Source organism: Symphodus melops (genome assembly GCF_947650265.1).
Source record: "Symphodus melops genome assembly, chromosome: 12".
Lineage (NCBI taxonomy): Eukaryota > Metazoa > Chordata > Actinopteri > Labriformes > Labridae > Symphodus > Symphodus melops.
In genome coordinates, this window is record NC_136702.1 from 21,999,730 (window position 1) to 22,019,457 (window position 19,728).

At 40.8% G+C, this 19,728-nt stretch overlaps 1 protein-coding gene across 1 annotated transcript; it reads left to right on the forward strand.

The window, feature by feature from the left end:
• Positions 1-509: 509 nt before the first annotated feature.
• On the forward strand, positions 510-18,316 carry igfbp2b (insulin-like growth factor binding protein 2b). The gene is made up of 4 exons (XM_079358476.1): positions 510-888; positions 9,580-9,731; positions 13,695-13,835; positions 17,798-18,316. The coding sequence occupies exons 1-4, from the start codon at positions 534-536 to the stop codon at positions 17,954-17,956; spliced, it is 807 nt and encodes a 268-aa protein (XP_079214602.1). The 5' UTR covers positions 510-533; the 3' UTR covers positions 17,957-18,316.
• Positions 18,317-19,728: the final 1,412 nt, after the last annotated feature.

Sequence of the window (19,728 nt, forward strand, 5' to 3'; positions counted from 1 at the left end):
TCCCTAAGTTGAACTTTGTTTTAAAAGTGAGCGTGCATGCTGCTGAGTCAGTTGCATGTGTTTGCATTTTAGCTTGGCTAAGACTTGAACAAAAACAGACTCACAAAAAGGAAAAGCAATCCACCTTCCTGCAGCCTCTAAATTATTACACTGAAATAAAGCCATGAATGGAATAATAATCAAAACTACATGTGTTTACGGCAGCATATATTTGTACACAGTCAGACATTTCTCCCTTAGCAGGCAAATCTGGATCAAGTATTTCATTTTTCAATTCTATTTATTTTGCCTGTATAAAACCTGAAACAACACCTATGAACAAACAATCCAAAAGTCTACGGTGTATATGTAATATGTAATGGAGAGACTAAGTGGCTCCCTGGTTTCATTGGTAAATGATGAGAGCAGATAGGAGCCTGCCAGTTGCATCACCGTGTTTACTCACACAGTTTACTGTGAGGATTCTGAGGTTCTGACTGTTCAGTCCTTCCAAGGGTCATTTTTGGCTGTCAGTCGTGCTCTAAAGAGTTAGGATGGTCATATATTTAAACCGTGGGCTGCTATTTGCATACCTGGCTTTGCCCGGAATATTACTTGGAGATTTGGCTTTCAGATGTCCGAGTTGCACCGCCGAGCATCAAGCAGCTTGCCCCAAAGTCACACCACTATGTACAGAGATTGTGAGGGAGCCGGTCTGTGGCTGCTGCCCGGTGTGTGCCAGGCAGGAGGGCGAGCTCTGCGGGGTCTATTCCCCGAGGTGCTCCAGCGGCCTGAGGTGCTACCCCAGCATAGAGAACGACTTTCCTTTGCAGCAGCTCATACATGGTTTAGGACGATGTGGACAGAAAGTGGACTTGGATGTCACGACTGATCTGGATGCTACGAATGGTGAGTTCTTGTCAGGAAACACACTGACACGGATGTAAATAATAATGGAACCCATGTCTGTGTGTTTTGTGAAGGAGGTTGATCAGGTATGAACCAACACAGAAATCTAGTCATTATTTGAAGCTTTGCCTTTTCTTTCACTTAGTTTTCACAGCCCCGAAATGAAAGTCTACAACTCACATCTATTTTTGTATTACAATCATTTTTTCCATTTTCAGGTGGATAAAAACACACCAAGCAAAGTTAAAAAGTTATAAAATGTGTAGTTCACTTATAGAAGCATTATGGCTTCCTGGTTGGTCATTCTCTTATTTTCTCTTCCTCACTTCATCCGTCACTGTCCTCTTCTGTCTCTTCACCTCAGCCTTCGTCTTAAACAGAACAGAGACGGGCAAACTTTGCACTTCTTGCGAGACAACTGTGGGCAGCTGCCAAACGTTCATAGTGCTATAAGCAGGAGACCAGGGTGCTATGTGAACGTTTTTGACTTTGAAACTCCTAATTTAAGGTGGAAAAGTGACATGTTATGTCTTTGGCCATTTCAAAATAAAATGCTTTGGTGTTCTGAGCATTTCCGGGAACTGTATTCTAAAATTGTTGTTATTTTACTTTATTGCTTCTTTTTACTCCAACTCGATTGAACCTGGGCTCCCATGACTCTGGAGCACAGACACAACACACAAATAAAAACTAAACTGAAAACATGATCTTTAATTTGACCACTGTTAGCGAACATGTGCTAAAATACAAAACTACAAGTTCTACTTTGGCAAATGTGATGTTATGGTGATGGTATTTTACTCACTCACAAGGTTTTCAGTCCCATTAAAAGGGTTTTGAAACTGTTTCGTTACATGACTCACAATCATGGGATGCAGTGCAGTGTACTGCTTTGACCCCTCCCTCTGTTTTTGACAGTAACACGAAAAGAGTCCAGCTTTTTCCCAGTAATCTACTAAATATTTACCAATTGTCCCAGGAACAAAAACTTTGGTAGATTTCTTTGGGAAAATAAGAAATTTGAATAAGTGAAGACCTGTAGGGTTTTCTGTTTGTTTCAACTCTTGGAGATGCAGCATTAGTGTACAGTAAAGAACCAGCTGTAAGCTACAGTAAGGTAATCTCTTTGAGTTGAAGTCTGGTCCTCTGCCAATGATGTCTACCTTTCATTTAACAGTATTCATCATAGATGTCACATTAAGATTGATATTCTGCAAGTGTGCCAGCATCTCCCAGTCTGCTAGTTTTGACCTGCCATCACAGCAGGGCACGATACTTAAATGAAATACCTTAAAGAGTTCATGGAAAAGCTTCACTCTTACTCAAAACAACATTTTTACTGCAGGACTCTTTCTGTGTCATCAAATCCACTTCAACATCAAACGTTTACTGTCAAAACAACTATCCCAAAGATATATCCCAGAAATCCTGGAGGGACATACAAACGTCAGCCTCTCTTCTCCCACATTATGGTTATTAAGGCCAAACGGTCACTATCGATTCCTGAAAATGAATGTTGACATATGCAATGTGTTTGGCAGGCAGTGGCAGTCCCACATCTGTGAGTGCAAACAAGACGGATCCCCTCGACGAACCCGTGACACGTCTGTAACTTGCATATCCTGCGTATCCTCAAAGAGCTTCTATTGGGAGTGTCTTATTTTGATGGGCTATTTTTACAGTGCTTAAGGGAAGTGATTTAGTACACGTCCGTATAAAACAAAAACAAAAAAACGTAATTGAACTTAGGAACTCAGAGGAGCTGTAAAAATGAAAGATGCAGATCACAGACAGCCTTCAGAGGGGTGTTGTAAAGGACAGATTAGTTCTCTCTCAAGTTCTTACATCATAGAATAATGTAACTTTATTGAGCTTTCAGAGAAACGTATTTAAGAAGTTGTGATAGAAATATTACCATATAGCCATATTACAATAAAGAAGCAGCAGATATGATCTTAGTCTTGGAGGTTTTGTTGATCTTTGAGTAAAGAACAAACGCTGCTCCGGTTGGTCTACTTTAGCAGAGCATGATGGACTTTTCTGCACTCTCTGCTGTGATTTACATGTCTCTAGTGTTCAAACCACTTAAACCCCATGAAGGAAAATCTGAAAATGAGCATCAGATCATTCTGTGGTTTGCCCCGAGTTCACTGTGTTATGCTTGGCTTTCTAAGCATGAGCGACTGCTGGCTATCAGATGTCAACATCTGTCTCCTTCTTACCCATTAAAATTCACATTTTGGGGGCTTTTCCTGTAGCTGGTGAAGATTATATTTTCACTCCTAAATATCCACCATGGTGAACATGAAAGAGGACAGAGGGTTGCATTTTAAAGTCATTTGTCATGGCCGTTTGTTTTCTGGTCTGTTTTCACCTGCAGAACTAAACTGCATGGTCGAATAAAAAGTATAAAGTTTGAATAATCCACTCCAGCTTTGTGTGAGCACACATCTCCCGACAACTGTTTTTACAACATTAAGCTTCATTATACTACTTGTTCCAATAATGCTGCATGTACCGCCTATCTATACTTAACCCTATTTAGTAGCAACAGGACATGAGCACATTTTGTCTGTCTGTGTGTCCACCTGCCTGTTTCTATCTGTCTGTATGTGTCTGTCTGTGTGTCTATCTGTCTGTCTGTGTGTGTCTGCCTCCTTTTTCTTGTGTTGGCGAGGTCCAAGACTGGCCATGTTGCCCTGCAGGTGATCTCCCTGCTGAGACATGCTCCTGCTCCCTCACTCGCTCTCTCAGCTCTTTAATTTCTCTTCGTAGATGTGTGTGCAGGAAAAGGTGAAGCCTTGAGAGATCACTTTGGGTGGGAGCTGCATGTTGGTGCCTGCTGTTCTGAGAAATCTCCTCCTGAGGTGTTAATAGGAAGCCTGCATGTCTGTCTTTATGGTCTTAAAACAGTTCATGTTTTATTTTGTATTTTATGAATTCAACCTTAATGAGACAGCATTTATTACCCAAACAGACAGAGTACATTTACTAAGCTTAAAACATTACTACAGTTTTACTTCTACTTTAGGAAAAGTCCTTTTTAGCTACACTATCCAACAAGAATAAAAAGAAACATGTATAAATATGTATTTGAAATATTATTTTTAAAGAACAGTCTGGCTAAAATATAAATAAAGAAAGTAGAGATACAGTTACCACATTCATAGAAAACCCCAATTTATAAAAATCAAACTGGGGACAAGTGTGCCTTTACAAAAACGCATTCCTTAAAGACATGAGAAGTACATTTAATGAGACGTCTCTGCAGGGTAACCCTGATCATTCAAATCTGTGTAATCGACTTCACTATGGTAATTAATTACTTCTACAGATTTACATTTTCAATAGAAACCTTCTCAGTTTATCAAATAAACTACTCTGTAATACTCGAGGCAGTCCACTAACTCGTACAGTTACAACTTGCTTATTAGGTCTTATTTTGCTCAGTGTCACAGGCTACCGGGTAGAAAACAGGGAGGAGGACCCATGTGCAGAAAAAAACACAATTTCTATTCACACAAAAGGCAAAACCAAAACCACAAATCCAAAAACCAAGTAGAGAAAAACAAAGTACATCCAGGGCGCAGAGGGAACAAATGACAGGCAACAGACTGACGACACAAACTACAATGAACCCAGAGGGTAACAAAGACAGAGACTAAATAGACATGGGAATAATCAGACACAGGTGAGACTAATGACACAGGTGAGACTAATCAGGGTCATCAACAAGGCGGGAAACACAAGACACACAAGTACAAAGTAAAACCAGACACTGAAAACACAACTTAAACAAGATATTACAAAATAAAACAGGAAACACTTAAAACTAGACTAAGAAACATTCAACTAGCAATGTTAAAACAAAACATAGGAGGACACAAGGAAACACAATAAAGACTAAAGTAAACACAAGACTAGGAAACATTAAAACACACAAGGGAAACAATCAACACTAGGAAACAAACAGAACACGAAGGAAAGAATGAAAACTAAAACAAGACAAAACACAGAACCAAACCATGACAATCATGACCAACAGTATTTCAGGGTTAAACTCTGTTGGATCATCAGCAATAGTAAGGTTCTTTGGAGAGGAACATTTTGATTTGAATTATACAAGTACCTCTTATGGGGAATCAGGAAGCCATTTACACAGCCATGAAAAAATAGCGCCTTACAAAGTCAACGTGATGGAAGTGTTTCCTCGGGTTTGGACAACTGAGCACAATTAGCATTCATAGGGAGTTGCAATTCTGAACCGGAAAATTATGATCAGCCTTTTTCAGACTACCGTTTCCACCCAAGTGCTTTAACTTAGCTCAGCCGTCACTACGTCTTTGCACAATCATATTGACTCTGTGACTGCTTTGCGGAAGCCCGGCACATCAGGAGCTCCACATAGACACAGAGTCAGGCATGTACACATGCACGAGGTTCCCTGCTCAAACAGTCTTTCCTCTGTAACACCTGTTACCACCTCCAAAAAGACAGTATAGAAGAGGGAACACTTCATCCCACCCCCATTACACCTCAGCGACACTCGGAATGAAGGGCGAACGTCACAGGGGCGTAACTCCCGTTGCTTGAAACAGCAGTCTGAATCGGGCTACAGATACATTAACTCTATGTGGGTTTCCACCTCTCGATGCCGTCTCAACTGGGGCTCAGTTGGTAGAGTCGCCTTCTCTCAAAATGGAAGGTCGAGGGTTTGATCCCCAGCTCCTGTTAGCAACATGTCAGATGTGTTCTTGGGCAAGACACCAAACCCCGAATTGCTCCCCCTGCTGCCTCAGGTGCATATGAATGTGTATAAAAGGGATTAGTTACTTGATGGGCAAAATACATAGCTACCAGCCATCAGTGTATGAATGGGGAGGTGTGACATGCACTTTAAAAGTGCTTTGAGAAGTCTGAAGATGAGAAAAGCACTATGCAAGCTGAAGTCCATTCACCGTTTCAATTTAATGCCCCACAGCGAGCTGCTAACTGTGTTTGTCTGAGGAGAAGGGGTGAGGTGAAAACACAAATTGCAAACCTTAGAAGAGAAAAGTGAAAATTGTGGGAAAGGACTTTGTTTACTTGATGCAGGACAGATAGAGATGTAGTCACATGTTATAGACTGGTGAAGGAACCGCATGTAAGAAGAAAAAAAACCTTATTTGATCACACAAAGTATAAAACAGGCACTTGGTTTGTGCACTACAACACTGGACGGCCACTTGAAATGATGTATCAGTGAGCATTATGGTTAGAGTGTTATAAGATCAAATTCATATAGACCTTAAAGTGCACTATTGTCTTTTAAGTCTGACAAACAGTCTCAGAGCGCCAATTGGAAACAGTTTTCTCTTTAAACTACAAAGGCAGCGTCATTTGGTTAGGATGACACACTCGGCCACATGAAGCAGAGCAGCACCAAGAGTTGAAAGACAGAACTAACCGTAAAAGGTTTGAAGAGGACCTCTGGCTACGCAAAACCTTCTTCATTATTCAATTCTTTTTTGTCCGTTTGCCAGCTGTAAAGTGTTTGAAGTGGCCGAGCCTTGAGAGGAACCATTTACAGTGACAATGGTTTGAAGTAGTGCGAGGACACTCTGGCCTGTGGAGGCACACACAGCCTCACTGTATATGATAACAGAGCAAATATATTAACTCCAAGCAACTCTGGAAAGACATTACTCACTCTGTGCCATGAGAGAGTTGTGAAAGTATTGCTCAAAGGCAGTACTCAAAGCCAACACTCCCAACAGCTCGAGACAGGTAGTTTCTATGGCACTGAAGACAGAATCAACAACACAGTATTTAGATGACAGCTGTTGGCTAACGATGTGTTGTTTTTTCTACCTGGAACATGCTGTCATGAGTTCCTATAAGTGTCTATAGAAACAAGTCCTTCACACAACTAGCAATACATTACAACATAAATAAAGGCATCTTTATACCCTCATAGCAAGCTGCAACCACTCTCCTGCTGCATTTAGAGTTTGACATGTGTCAATGGAGTATACTTGCATGGAGCAGGAGATAATACAGTTAGCTCTCTCTTCAGTGTTACCTGTTGACTCTATCATGTGTTGGAATATGGTTTTACATGCACGCAGACCAACCTGGTCATTCATATTCCTGTATACAGGATGAATACTATTACCCCTGTTTCCAATTACTGCCTCTTATTTGGGCAGCAATCTAGATTCCAGTGTCCACCATCCGCTGTGTTAGCCAGTGGACAGTGACTGTCGTATCGAAGATGTTGTAAAATGTGAAAGTTACTGGATCAGGTCTTGATGTTTGGTCACTTAGTCATGTTTCTTCAGTACTTTCCAACATGACCGACCTTCTCCCCTGTACGCGTTTGGAGGCCGACGTCATGTAGCTGGTTAACCACAGACTTGAATAGATCAGAATATGAATGATCTCTCCGGTCTAAAATTCCTGTAACATTAACGAAAGACAACACCCAATTTCTGAGTCCAGAAGTAAGATGCTCTTGGCGACGCCATAATTTTTGATTTGTTGATACGCCACTTGGCTAAGGCCGTGCCAGCGTAGGTAGTCGGCAGCTGTCAGAAACCGGGTAAGACGGAGCAACGCTGGAGAAGCCTAGTGCTGAAACACGTTTGTTGTGGATGTACCCAGATAAACACACTTTGATGGATATTTAGTGTGCTGACTTTTTCGTCTCTCCTTTAGTGTTGTTACAGCTGTGCACCTGAAATATTGTTGGACTCACAATGGGAGAATTTGGGTTAGCCACTAGCAGACCCTTAATGCAGCCAGGATTATACTGAAGAACTGGAAACACATTTAAGCACATCTAGTTATTAGGACTGCATTTAATTTATGACTGTTACATCTTCAGATGAACTGATGTTAGCCAAGCTGAAAGAGTCCTTGTCAAAATATCATGAAATGTGGGGAGGCTTCCTTAGATCAGTGGTCGGGACCAGTGGATAGAAATGTGCTATTGAAAGTCTAACATATCATACAAGTTGCTGAGGGGAAGGAGAGAAGCTGTGCTGCTGTGATTGGATTCTGTTTCTGTGTTTTTGTGTTTGTTAGTGGTAGACGCCACAGAAAATGCTTCAGTGTAACAAAGTGATAGTGGAAAACAACAACATTCATATGTAAATGACTAATTCAAACAATGACCAAAGGTCAAAAATCTAAAACATTTTGTCAACGTGCAAATGTTAAAATGTGTGGTTGGCAGGTCACCCTCGCAACCCCAACATAATGTTTATTTGGCTTACTTCTCTCTCTTCTCTGACTCATCATCAAGGGCATGTTTGTTTTCTGCAAAATCAATTAATAAGGACTTTCCCCAATCTTTATTCTTATCCAGTGTCCTCGGACACAACCCTAAATAAAAAAAAAACAAGTGAACAAGTTTAAGGATAACAACAACAACAAATCATACTTTCTCATTTAATTGGTAAAAATGTACACCTGGCACCAAAATGCCCGTGCGCGCGCGCACACACACACACACACACACACACACACGCACACACTTCAGATGGTGCCAAAGCATGTGTAAGGAGCTTGCAGGATTCACAGGGGGGCCTTTCCCTCTCAGGTGTGATTTACAACCTCAGTGTAAGACTGCTGTTTTTACAGTGCTAATTACAGACACACACACACACTCTCTCAGTTAGAAACACACACACGAGCAGCCTCAGGCAGTTTGGTAAGCTACCAAAGGAAAAGTCCTTACTCAGCATAAAAAGGCCTTATCAAGAAGTGTTTCACGAGTCAGGACTCAGCAGCAATGACTAGCTAGTTGAGCTCAGGTCTTTAATACAATCACTTTTTCGTCTCAATTTTTGAACAGCTCCATTTAGTTGCATTTCAGTAATTAGTGGCATAAAAAATGCCACTTTTATGACTACATTTCTGTATTAATCTGTTGTCATACTTTGTCGGTGTCTGTTCTGAATTAACTTGTTAGCCTGTTTGTGTTTTGTCTCTCCTCTCTTGCATAAATGAAGACCATACTTTCAGTGTAACAAGCAGCAGGAAGCACACTCCGAGTGACCTCGCTGCTCAGAGGAGACCTGTGTGTAAACTGTGTGCTGAGCCCAGCATGACGGCTGGATGCAGCACTTACAGCTATTTCACAGAGAAAGATCTTAGCGGCTCTCTTCACACTGTCGCCGTGGTAATTACAGCCATTGAAACGGCTGACTGTCCAGCATAGAATTAGTGACATGAGGTAGGAGGGACACAGGATGCCCCGAGGACCTAGCATGACTTGATCTTCTAATTCCAGGATTAAGATGACTTGTACAAGAGCCTGTTATTAGAAAAAATGTTGGCTTTTAATAGCAGCTTTGTGATTAAAGAATAGATAAATGTAGATGAACGTGTGTGATTATATTAGAAAGCAGCGGAGTCTTGTGTGTGAGTGGGTGTGTGTAACATCTGTCCATTAACCACATACCTAAAAGACAGGACACAGATTACTTTCAAGCTCAAAGAACTGACTCAAGCACTTCAGAGAACCTCCACAGTATTGAATGTTGCACTTGTGATTAAAACCAGAGAGTAAACCAAAAGGTTGAATAATCTTTGAATAGGTTTCTTTGATCACTATGTCTGTTTTCAAGTAGAAGAAGAGGCCACATTTAAAGCACAGATGCTGCAGATTAACAGTATTTCTAAGCAGGTTTGTATTTTTGGTTGTAGAGGTGCACGGGACCGAGAATCCGCTCACCAAGAGACCTGCCTTAGATGCGTGGTTTTGGCAGGAGTCGGCCAGGAAACAACACCTGAACGAGCGCAAAACCAAGATGAAGATAAGTGACCTGGAGGACCCTCGGATCCCGAAAGTGCATCAGGTCAGAACTCAAGAAATCCAACTAACATTGAGTAACATTTCAAGACCTACTTCCTCCCATCTTTATGCAGATTCTCAAAAGTTGTATAACAGATATTCTTTCGTTTGAGTTATTCTCCGTTCCTCTTTGCTGGTTGTAAAGCATTTCGTGAGCAAAAACCGAGATACAGGCCAGTGAATTAAGTAGAATATTTCCTTCATAAGAAATGAAAAACTAAGGTCTGACCTTATTCTGAAAAAGGGGTACCTAAGTTTTCGAGACCCAAAACTGACCCCTGTCCATTCTGCAGTAGTAAGTGTGTCACACAATCTGCATTAGCATTGTTTCGCCTGCATGGAATAAGGCTCGCCTCCCTCAGAGCCCTGACATACATGCTGGAATCAAATATTTTTACCCTCGTTTTTATGTTTTGTGGTAACAGGAAATGTGGGGTTACTTCTTTGAGGAGGTAGTAAAGCCCCCTCTGGGAGGAGAGTCAGGCCCCCGCAGATCAGACTGAAACACTATAATCCTTCATCTGTGCTGATGTTCTTTAATGTTCTGAATAAACACGCCAAGGGGCTGAATATGTCAATATGTCATACTATAGGAAGGTGTTTTATATACAGTATATGCAACTGTTACATGTTTGGTATAATCTCTATTTATGTTTTGTTTTTTTAAACTTTTTTTGAATTGCAGGACAGAGTTCAGGACACATTTACTTTTAGGGACAATGAGGTATATCTTATCTTATCTTGTGCTAACTTTATTTTGGGTACCCAGAAACATCTGAAACTTGTTGATAAAAGCAGGTGTTTTGTCAGGAGTTGGGCTTACATCAACATGTGTGGATGTCCTCCTCTCCTCTGTTATCAGTCCGGCCTAAGCCACATACTCTACTGCCTCAAAAATCAATCCGAATGTACTCAGTCAGAATCCAATTTATGCCAAGTAGGTTCACATAAACTGTAAGTGGGATTTGTCCGAGTGTTATCAGTCCATTTTAATTGTAACATTTCAATGGAGCACTATCTGCTTGCATGTTCATCCTATTTATCTCCCTTGAAATCTGTTTCTCTGATGTTCTGTTTTGTCTTACAGCAGTTACATGTGATCACGTTATGTATGCGTATCAAAAGCAAGAAGTGACAAATGTTTAACAACGTGTGTCAGGAACATTGCTGTGTAAATTGGTGCCCATCCAGCTTTGGGCCCATGATCCCTGAAGCAAACGTACGTGCATGTACACACATGCCACCACGCAGACACTCATTCGTGATCACTAACTTTACATGAACTTACATGCACCCAAAGAGTGTTGCCAAAACCTTGATCATGAGCCAAGTTTCTCCTGAAAACCTGCTGGAGTGTTTGGGTTGAGCTGCATGTGTGATCACAAACATTCAGACTTTATCCAAAGTTTCTCCTGCCTGGCCCCTCGTATTTTATCTGCAGAAAGTCCAAGTGAGTTGATTTGACTCCACATTAGAAGTTATCAGGACAATTCACCTGGATAGCGTGGGAATGGTTCGTTCCAATTATTCCCTGCTATAGCTCCCTTACAGTAAATAAGATCTGCATTATGGTTTCTGTATATGTTCTTCTCCACTCTTTTGTTGATCGCGTAATGGCAAATATGCATTATAGCATCATATTGCAACACTTTTTCTTTTTATGTCATGCCCCCAGTCTCATCCAGATCAGGAGGATTTTTAGGGCCAGTCCTCCTGAAACTATGTAAACAAATATCAGGGTGAGAAAAACACTCTTACCCTTATTCAACCCTTGAATAATACTAATTCTGCGGTACTGGTACCCACAGACTATGCACACCACATGTACGGAGGTTGTGGTCCTCCAAGTGGGACAGCCTGGATTTGAATCCGACCTTTTGTTACTTTCCCGCGTCATTCCCCACTCTCTCTCTCTCTCTCTCTCTCTCCGCGTTTTCTAAATCTATCCTCCGTCCTTATAAAGACATACAAAGTCCAAAGCTTGTTAGGGAGTTTCAAGCTCTGAAATATACTACAATAAAGATGTCTCACTACTTTGAAAACATTCAAGCACTTTTTGGTGCATCTCTAATTATGAATGTAGTCGTTCAAACAGCTTGAGCGGCATTCACACTGAGTTATCGTAGCTGCAATAATTGCACATAATGAGCGTCTTGATAATGTGAAGATTGTTTTGCAAGTCACAGTGCAATGCGTGTTGGCAGTTTCAATGTAGTCTATAGATTGAAACATTCCATCTTCCCATTCTTTAACACTCACTTAACATTTCACAGATTCAAACATGAGACGTACTCCATAAAAACAGTTTGATGCAAATGAGCTTGGGTCGTGGGGGCTCCACATACAGAGGCCCACATACGACTCAGCCTGGCAAACAATTATATGTGCATTTGCTCATTTTCTCCCTCACTTGACTCACTCGCGAAACAAAACAAAAATAAAACAGAACGACAACATAAGTGGGAAGGGACAAAACAATAGTCAGGATCATTATAAGGAACAAAAGAAAGAATTCTCTACAAGGGAGTCATGCAGCTGCAGGGGAAGAACATCAGACAGCTGGTGTCAAGCATGGATGCACTTCTTTGTGGGTGGTCCTGTGAGGTCAAAAACTGCCCACAAAGTGGACGTTTCTCAGTCACAGCTGATGTCATGTCAGTTTGTTTACTACCTTGATTTTGTGTTTATATATATATATATATATATATATGTGTGTGTGTGTGTGTGTATATATATATGTGTGTGTTTATATATATATTATATATATATATATATGTGTGTGTGTGTGTGTATATATATATGTGTGTGTTTATAAATATATACACACACACATATACACACACACATATATATGTGTATATATATTCCAACCCGCATTGTGTGCCACATTGAGGACTAGCCTACATACCTTGGGCACATGACACAACTCCATCTATCCAGCGCCCCTTCATCAGCTAGTTAATTTAGACTAAACTGGTTACTGGTGACTTAACATTAAAACATCACTAAAAGGAAACTAATAAAATTGAAAATATATAGCATTTTCACCTGAGACCATTAACAATGATGTACGAAAGAAAGAAAGAAAGAGAAAGAAAGAAAGAAAGAGAAAGAAAGAAAGAAAGAAAGAAAGAAAGAAAGGATACTTTCATCCATATGTTCAGATGTCTGATAAGGTTCATGGCAGACTGCACCTCCTCCTGCCCTTCTCTCTCATCCTCATCCAACTAATCATAAGACTGGACCCCTTTGATCCCACTGGCAGCCTGATACACTGTGTGTGTGTGTGTGTGTGTGTGTGTGTGTGTGTGTGTGTGTAGGTGTGTGTGTGTGTAGGCATGTGTGCCTGTATTAGTGTTCACTCATGTGAGTGTATCCACCTGGATATGGTCAGTGTTTGTTCAAACTGTAACAACTTGTGTGTGTGTGTGTGTGTGTGTGTGTGTGTGTGTGTGTGTGTGTGTGTGTGTGTGTGTGTGTGTGTGTGTGTGTGTGTATGTGTGTGTGTGTGTGTGTGTGTGTGTGTGTGTGTCTGCGTTTGCATGGGTGTGCATTTGTGTGTTTGGCAACGGCCACCTGCTGAGTTGAGCAGTCCAGCCACTCATGTTCCACTGCAGCCGACTCACATCAATGATATTGGCTGAACTTTCTGCTTGCCTAACCACACCTCATTAAAAGTTATCTATAAAGGTGTGTGTTTGTGACATTTTTACAAATAATATAGAAGTATGTTATCAATCCATTCTTCTTCTTGGACTGACCATAAATTTGTCTTCAACGCAAGTTACACTTATTCATACTGTGTTTCTTCCTTCTTTCTAATTGTTTTAAATAAACTGGAAAAAAAACATGTTAATGTATTTGTACATCTATATATACAGTACACATGTGTATGTATACACATATGTTCTAAATTGTTTCTTCTTTCATTCTTTTTATCGTACTGGTCCAACTGTCATGGTTTCAGACCGCCTGTCAGCTGGAGCTGGAAAAAGTCCTAGAGGAGATCTCCAAAATGACCTCAGAGGATAACAGAGGCCCGCTGGAGAACCTGTACGAGCTCAAATTTCCAAACTGTGACAAATATGGACTGTACAACCTCAAACAGGTGAGCCACGGATAATGGCCTTATTCATTTTACCGTTCTATCATTAACACTTTGTGATGTTATTGGGTCCCTAATCGCTCAAATATGGCAGCTCGATTGGTGGTCCATTTCACCAGAACATGACGATGTAGGTTTTCCAATTGGGACATTTCTGCAATGCTCTAATTATTATTACTTTTAAAATAACATTGAATTCAGGAACTGTACAAAGGAGTGTTAAATCCAGACTAGGGGGGAAAAGTCATAAATCTACATAACAAGCTAGCCCTTAGTGTGAGGTGAGGTTTCCTGAACTGTTCTCACTGTCGGCTCAGTGGGTCAGCGTTCCACCTGAATAGCCAAAATGTACAGCGGCTGGTGTTCAATACCGCACATCTTTTTGTTCCTTGTGAAGAAACTTATCGTCTATACTAAAGAAAAACTAAAGTCTTACAAACCTATTGATGCATACAAGTTTGCACTCCGCTGTTATGTCCAAAAAATTTGATTAAGGACATCAAACGTAGCTACACAAGAAGTGTCAAATGCTGACATACTGACAGTGAACTGCACACCCAGGCTAGTACAACCTCTTTGTTGATTATTTGATTAATTGTTGAATGCATGTTAAGGAGCATTCTTAAAAGTACAGCTTCTCTCTGTTACGCTTTACTCTTAATCTTACATGATTCTTGTTTTGAATTAGTAGCTTGATTGGTTTAGGTGTCAAATTGACCACCTCCCACCTTATTGAACAAAGCAGTTTCATCAGAAACATAAGGGGCAAAGTGTAAAGGCAACAAATATAAGAGAATTACAGACCATTGACAGACTTTGGAGGGATTAGTGACAAAAAGAGAGGTTAAAAAGAATGACCCTAGATCAAAATACTTATGGAGACCACCAGGAGGAAAAGTCTCGAGGACATAAATCCACAAACATTCATGTTGAAGAAGCCATGTTGCACAGTTGTAACATAGTTTCACCCATCAACACTCTGAATGTTGATAACTAATAATGCTACGAGGTCATGTTGTGCCATCTTACAAGAAACACCAAACAAGACAGGTCCACATAATGACGTCATTTGTGCGATGCATACTTTGCCTTTAGCAATTTGTAAGACGAAAAGTTGCATGAAATAAGCTTTCCAAAGAACTCCAGGGGTCCTAACAGCTCCTCACTGATGTTTATGATCCTGTCTTGGGCCCCTGTCCAAAAGACATCCAGTACTTAAATCAGGTTTTTTTTCTTAGGAGGAGCCCGTGCCTAAAGAGGCTGAGTAGCTCATGTCTGCCCCAGGCCTGTCCTTTGTTTAATCCTGACAGTTTTTATGTTTAAATCATGGTGAGAATGTGGCCGACATAACAATACAATTCATAGTGCTTTGTGTAATGGGGGGAGGGTTCACTTTATTGACTGCTCCTTCGATATATTTTCTTTTAAAACAACTGGATACCATTTAGAAGTAAAACATCCACTATTTTTTTCTTTAGTCTTGTGTTTTATATGGGTTCAGGGTTGAGATGCAAGAAAGAAAAGGGGCCATTTTTTTTGGGGGGGGGGAAATAGTGTGACCTGACCAAACGAGATTTCTGGGGCCGATATTGATATTGGGGAGAGAACAAGTTGGTCAAAATCTTCCTTAAATCTGTTTGATCTGTACAGGTGTAGATAAAGACACATGTATTGTGTTGATACCTCAAATGCAGTTATCACACACTGGTGGAATAGATATGTAATAAACGTCAACTCTCAACTGGAAAGTAAATGCATCACTGCTTGGCCCTGTGGAGTGTTTATGCTTGTTTTAATCCAAATACCGGTGGTGACAGAGAGAGAACTGCTGGTGTCATACAATGATACTCGAATGAAATTCTCGAGTAATATCGGCATATATCTGCGATGAAATGTCAGTGGATGTGCCAATATTGGCCAATATTCTTGGCTGGACAATAAATTGGTCGAGCTCTAGAAAATAGCAAGAAAATGAAACTTGTCATAATCTGTCATGTTTCGCCTTTCATTAGTCAAGAGAGAATAGCTCGGATTAGGTTGACTTTTGTGATCTATATGGCAAAAAAAAAACAAACAAAAAAAACTGTGACCCTATTATACTGGTAACTCTGTGACATCACTCATTAGGGTTATAGCCTATATGTTGACACATAAGATGACCCAACCATGAAGACCAATTCAGAGGTGTACCACACATAAACAGACATTTTAAAGATTTGACAGAAGCTTATATTCGATGAAAAATGACAACGATGGAACATGTCACAGATTTCTCATGTAAATACCTCTGTTATTGTTGGGCATACGGGTTATATTTTAAACAACAACATGTCATTTTGCACTGACATACCAGTACTAAAACGTGTGTACAAGTGCTTTGGAGTGTTTAAAAAAACTTGTGAATGTCTCCTTAAGGACTGTGTAAGTTGGTTTTCAGAGGACATTTCATCTGAACATCATTTGGTAAATGACACCAGTTGAGTGCATATTTCACACACTCTTTAGCCATGACCCTGAATAAAGTTTTCTGTGTGTGATTGGCCAATCCATTTGCCTCCAAACACCATCCAAATTGGATTTTCTTCATTCGACCTTAGACCTGAGAGAAAAGATTCCAGAAACGATACAAGATATTTTTAATCGTCTGGCAACTGACGTGGATCGTGTGTTTGATGAGGTGAGAGTGAGAACAGGGTGAATTAGTCTTTCACACACACTCATGCATAGTGTATCATTTTGTTCAGTTCCCCTTGGATTTCCCCTCTCTTCTCTTTCACACACGCATAGTACACACACACACACACACACACACACACGCACGCACGCACACACACAAACCTCTGTTGTATCAGCCTGGCAAAATCACCCTGAAAAAAATATAACCTCCCCCTAACTCCCACCTGCCATCCCTTTCCTCAAAACTACCCCTCCTCCTTTTTTATAAACTTGCACACACCCTCCTTTCCCTTAACACTTTGCCTTAGACACAGACACACACACGCACACACACAGGCAAGCACACGAGAACACACAAATGTGTGGGGAGATGTTGTCATCATGAATGAGGCAACAGCTTCTGAGCTCAAGGTTACAAGGCAATAAAACTGTTTGGCGTACTTCATGGGAAGACTTTTGTTAAGCCGAGGAACGAAGTGTTGTTCCGATCGGGGCTTGAATTTGAATTCTGCTCATCCATAGAAATCAGAAAGAGGAGGACAAACAAGGTCACATATCCAGTGTTTTCTTACGAGGATAGTAGAGCAGAAAAGAAGATTTGAATAGGTGCCACTGTTTCCGAAAGCAGGGCTCTCAACCCCTCAGCCAATTTTCATCACTGGTCACAAACAACAGCATTGTTTCGGACTGGAGTCCTCAGTTCCCAGGGAGGAACACTGTACGTCCTCAACACTCGGCTCCCTTTTAGAGTTGTCCCTCCTTGTCGCGGGGTAATTACTGTAACTGTCACTTTTTTTGTTCTTTCTCATCGAAGGAAGAAAATGGAAAGTCTTTTCTTTCCCCCCAGCTCTTCATTCTTTTCGCTGTCCCCACCGCTGCTGCCCCGCGTGCGCGGCGTAAACTGTGTCCACTTCAATTACGACCTCGTTTCTGAGAAGAGGGGGGCTCTGCGGGGGGGCTGGTCTGCTGGCATGCCTCTGTTTGTGTATGTGTGTGTGAGTGTCTGTGATGGCATGTGTGTTTGTGGGTTGTGAGCTGGGGGCATGACCTGAGGATTGGCTGTTATTGGGTGAGTGTTGTCCCACCCAAACCATGGCCCACTCTCTCATCCAATGGCCCGCCATCAGAAGATCCAAAAGTACAAACACACAGACACACATCTCAAGCTGTACGCCATGCTTCATTAATGCCCCCCCCCCCCCCCCATTTCCCACTATGCATCTTCACCCCTCCTCTTTCTTTCCAATGTTTTCCAAATTCTGGTGTGTGTTTTTCTTCCCTCTCCCCAGTGCAACATGTCCACCCATGGCCAGCGGGGCGAGTGCTGGTGTGTTAACCCCTTGACCGGGGTCCAGATTCCGGCAACGCCCAAAGTCAGAGGGGACCCCAACTGTAACCAGTTTCATGAGGACCTCAGGGTGATGCCCACCGCAGCAGCATTACAATAACACAGTCCAGCTCATGTGACAGGGCTGTGTTTCCCTCCAAATTCTAGGAAGACTTTTCCCTTTATATGCTCATCCTCACAACACGAAAAGAAGTCTGAATTTTATAAAGCATCATCATGAGGTGTGCTTAGTGCATCATTTTGAATTTCCACGACTTTTAAGGTTGAATCACAAACTAAAGTAACAAAACAAAGGCATTATTCACTTTTTTTCAAGCTGTCAATACGTCCCTTTAAAAAAAACAAAAGGGCTTAAGTATGTATCTTAAGGCTTTTGGCCTTCCACTTCTTATGTTTGGAACTCATAACCAAGCCAATTTATTCATCTGAGGATGTAAACCTTAAAAATAGAAGTAACATGTTGTTGTTTTTTGTTGTTGTTGTTGTTGTTGTTGTTGTTTTTTTTTTTGGGGGGGGGAGTTCAGCAACATGTTGTTGTTTTTAAGCTACAATGATTGGTATAATTTGGATGCCAGTGTTAGCTAAAGAAAAAACATAGTTTTGTGTAGTTTTGAGAATATATATATACACACACACACACACACGCACACACACACACACACATGTATATGCATATGTATATGATATATAAATTGAAGAGTAAATTTTTAGCTAGCTGTGGTAACAAATTGTTAAGCCACATATACTGTATTACCATTCCTGCTTTTTGGTTTATTGCAATCAAGCCCTGATGCTCTAAAGAAGTGTTCTTAACGGCTTCCTAAAATCTGATTTCTCATTTTGACCAGTTTAGTCGTCCTGTGCCCGTCCTGTGTCCTCTGCCTGTGCAGATTAACGGCAGCTTTGACTTTACTTTTCGACCTTGGATATCCCTTTTTGCAAAAAAAAGTACAACAATTCATCAACGTAGGGGATGTTACTAAAACATCTGTTCTGGAGCACCACAGTGGGAATAAGTTATATTAGTTTGTTTTTTTACACCCACAATGATGGCACGCATTCAGCAATATTAGCATTCCTTTATGTTTTTATGTTCCTTTATATTTAGACTCCCTGAAAAGTGTAAAATCCTAAATTCACTTGACGATGTTTTGATCTCGACCATCTGCTGTGAAAAAAAAAGGCCTTCCACAGTGTTGGATACTCAGTGTTATATCAAATCTGGATACTCATTCCAGATTTGCTGCTATATGCCAAGGTGAGGGTGGGGCAGGATCTCACAATGCTTAAGGCAGACAGGTCTCTAGTTGTTTTAAACTGAGGTTTAAAACTCATAGGTGCTGCTTTATATCCTCTTTACATATCAAACAATCTTAATTTAATGTTAGTGTCATACACATTGTGTCACCTTGTTTTTATAAGTCAAACATGGCAAGCAGGTAATTAGATGTTTAATCACTGTCATACTTTTGGTTGATTACATCTTGTAGAATTCCTTGTTGATGCACAAACTTTGCTTCCTACATTGTGAATTAATTAAACTCTCTTTTACTCAGACATTCGCTGTAACGTGCTCTGGTGTTGTTTGCAGTTTTCTTTTTTGATTGACATATTTACGACATTTCACAGTAAAAGCAAAATGTTAAATTAGCGTCAATCAGCTCCATCAACTCTGTTGGCTGTTGTTGTTGTTGTTGTTGTTGTTTGTCAGCAGTTTTCCCAACAGCGCGTCAGCTTCGAATCAGTGTCGCCAAAGAAAATTGCACTTACGGTAACAATGCTAGAAAATGCTGCGTGAATGACTTTTCTTATTACTGCTGTGTTTGCAGACATGCATGTGTATGCGTGAGAGGGGATGTGTGTGTTTGCGTG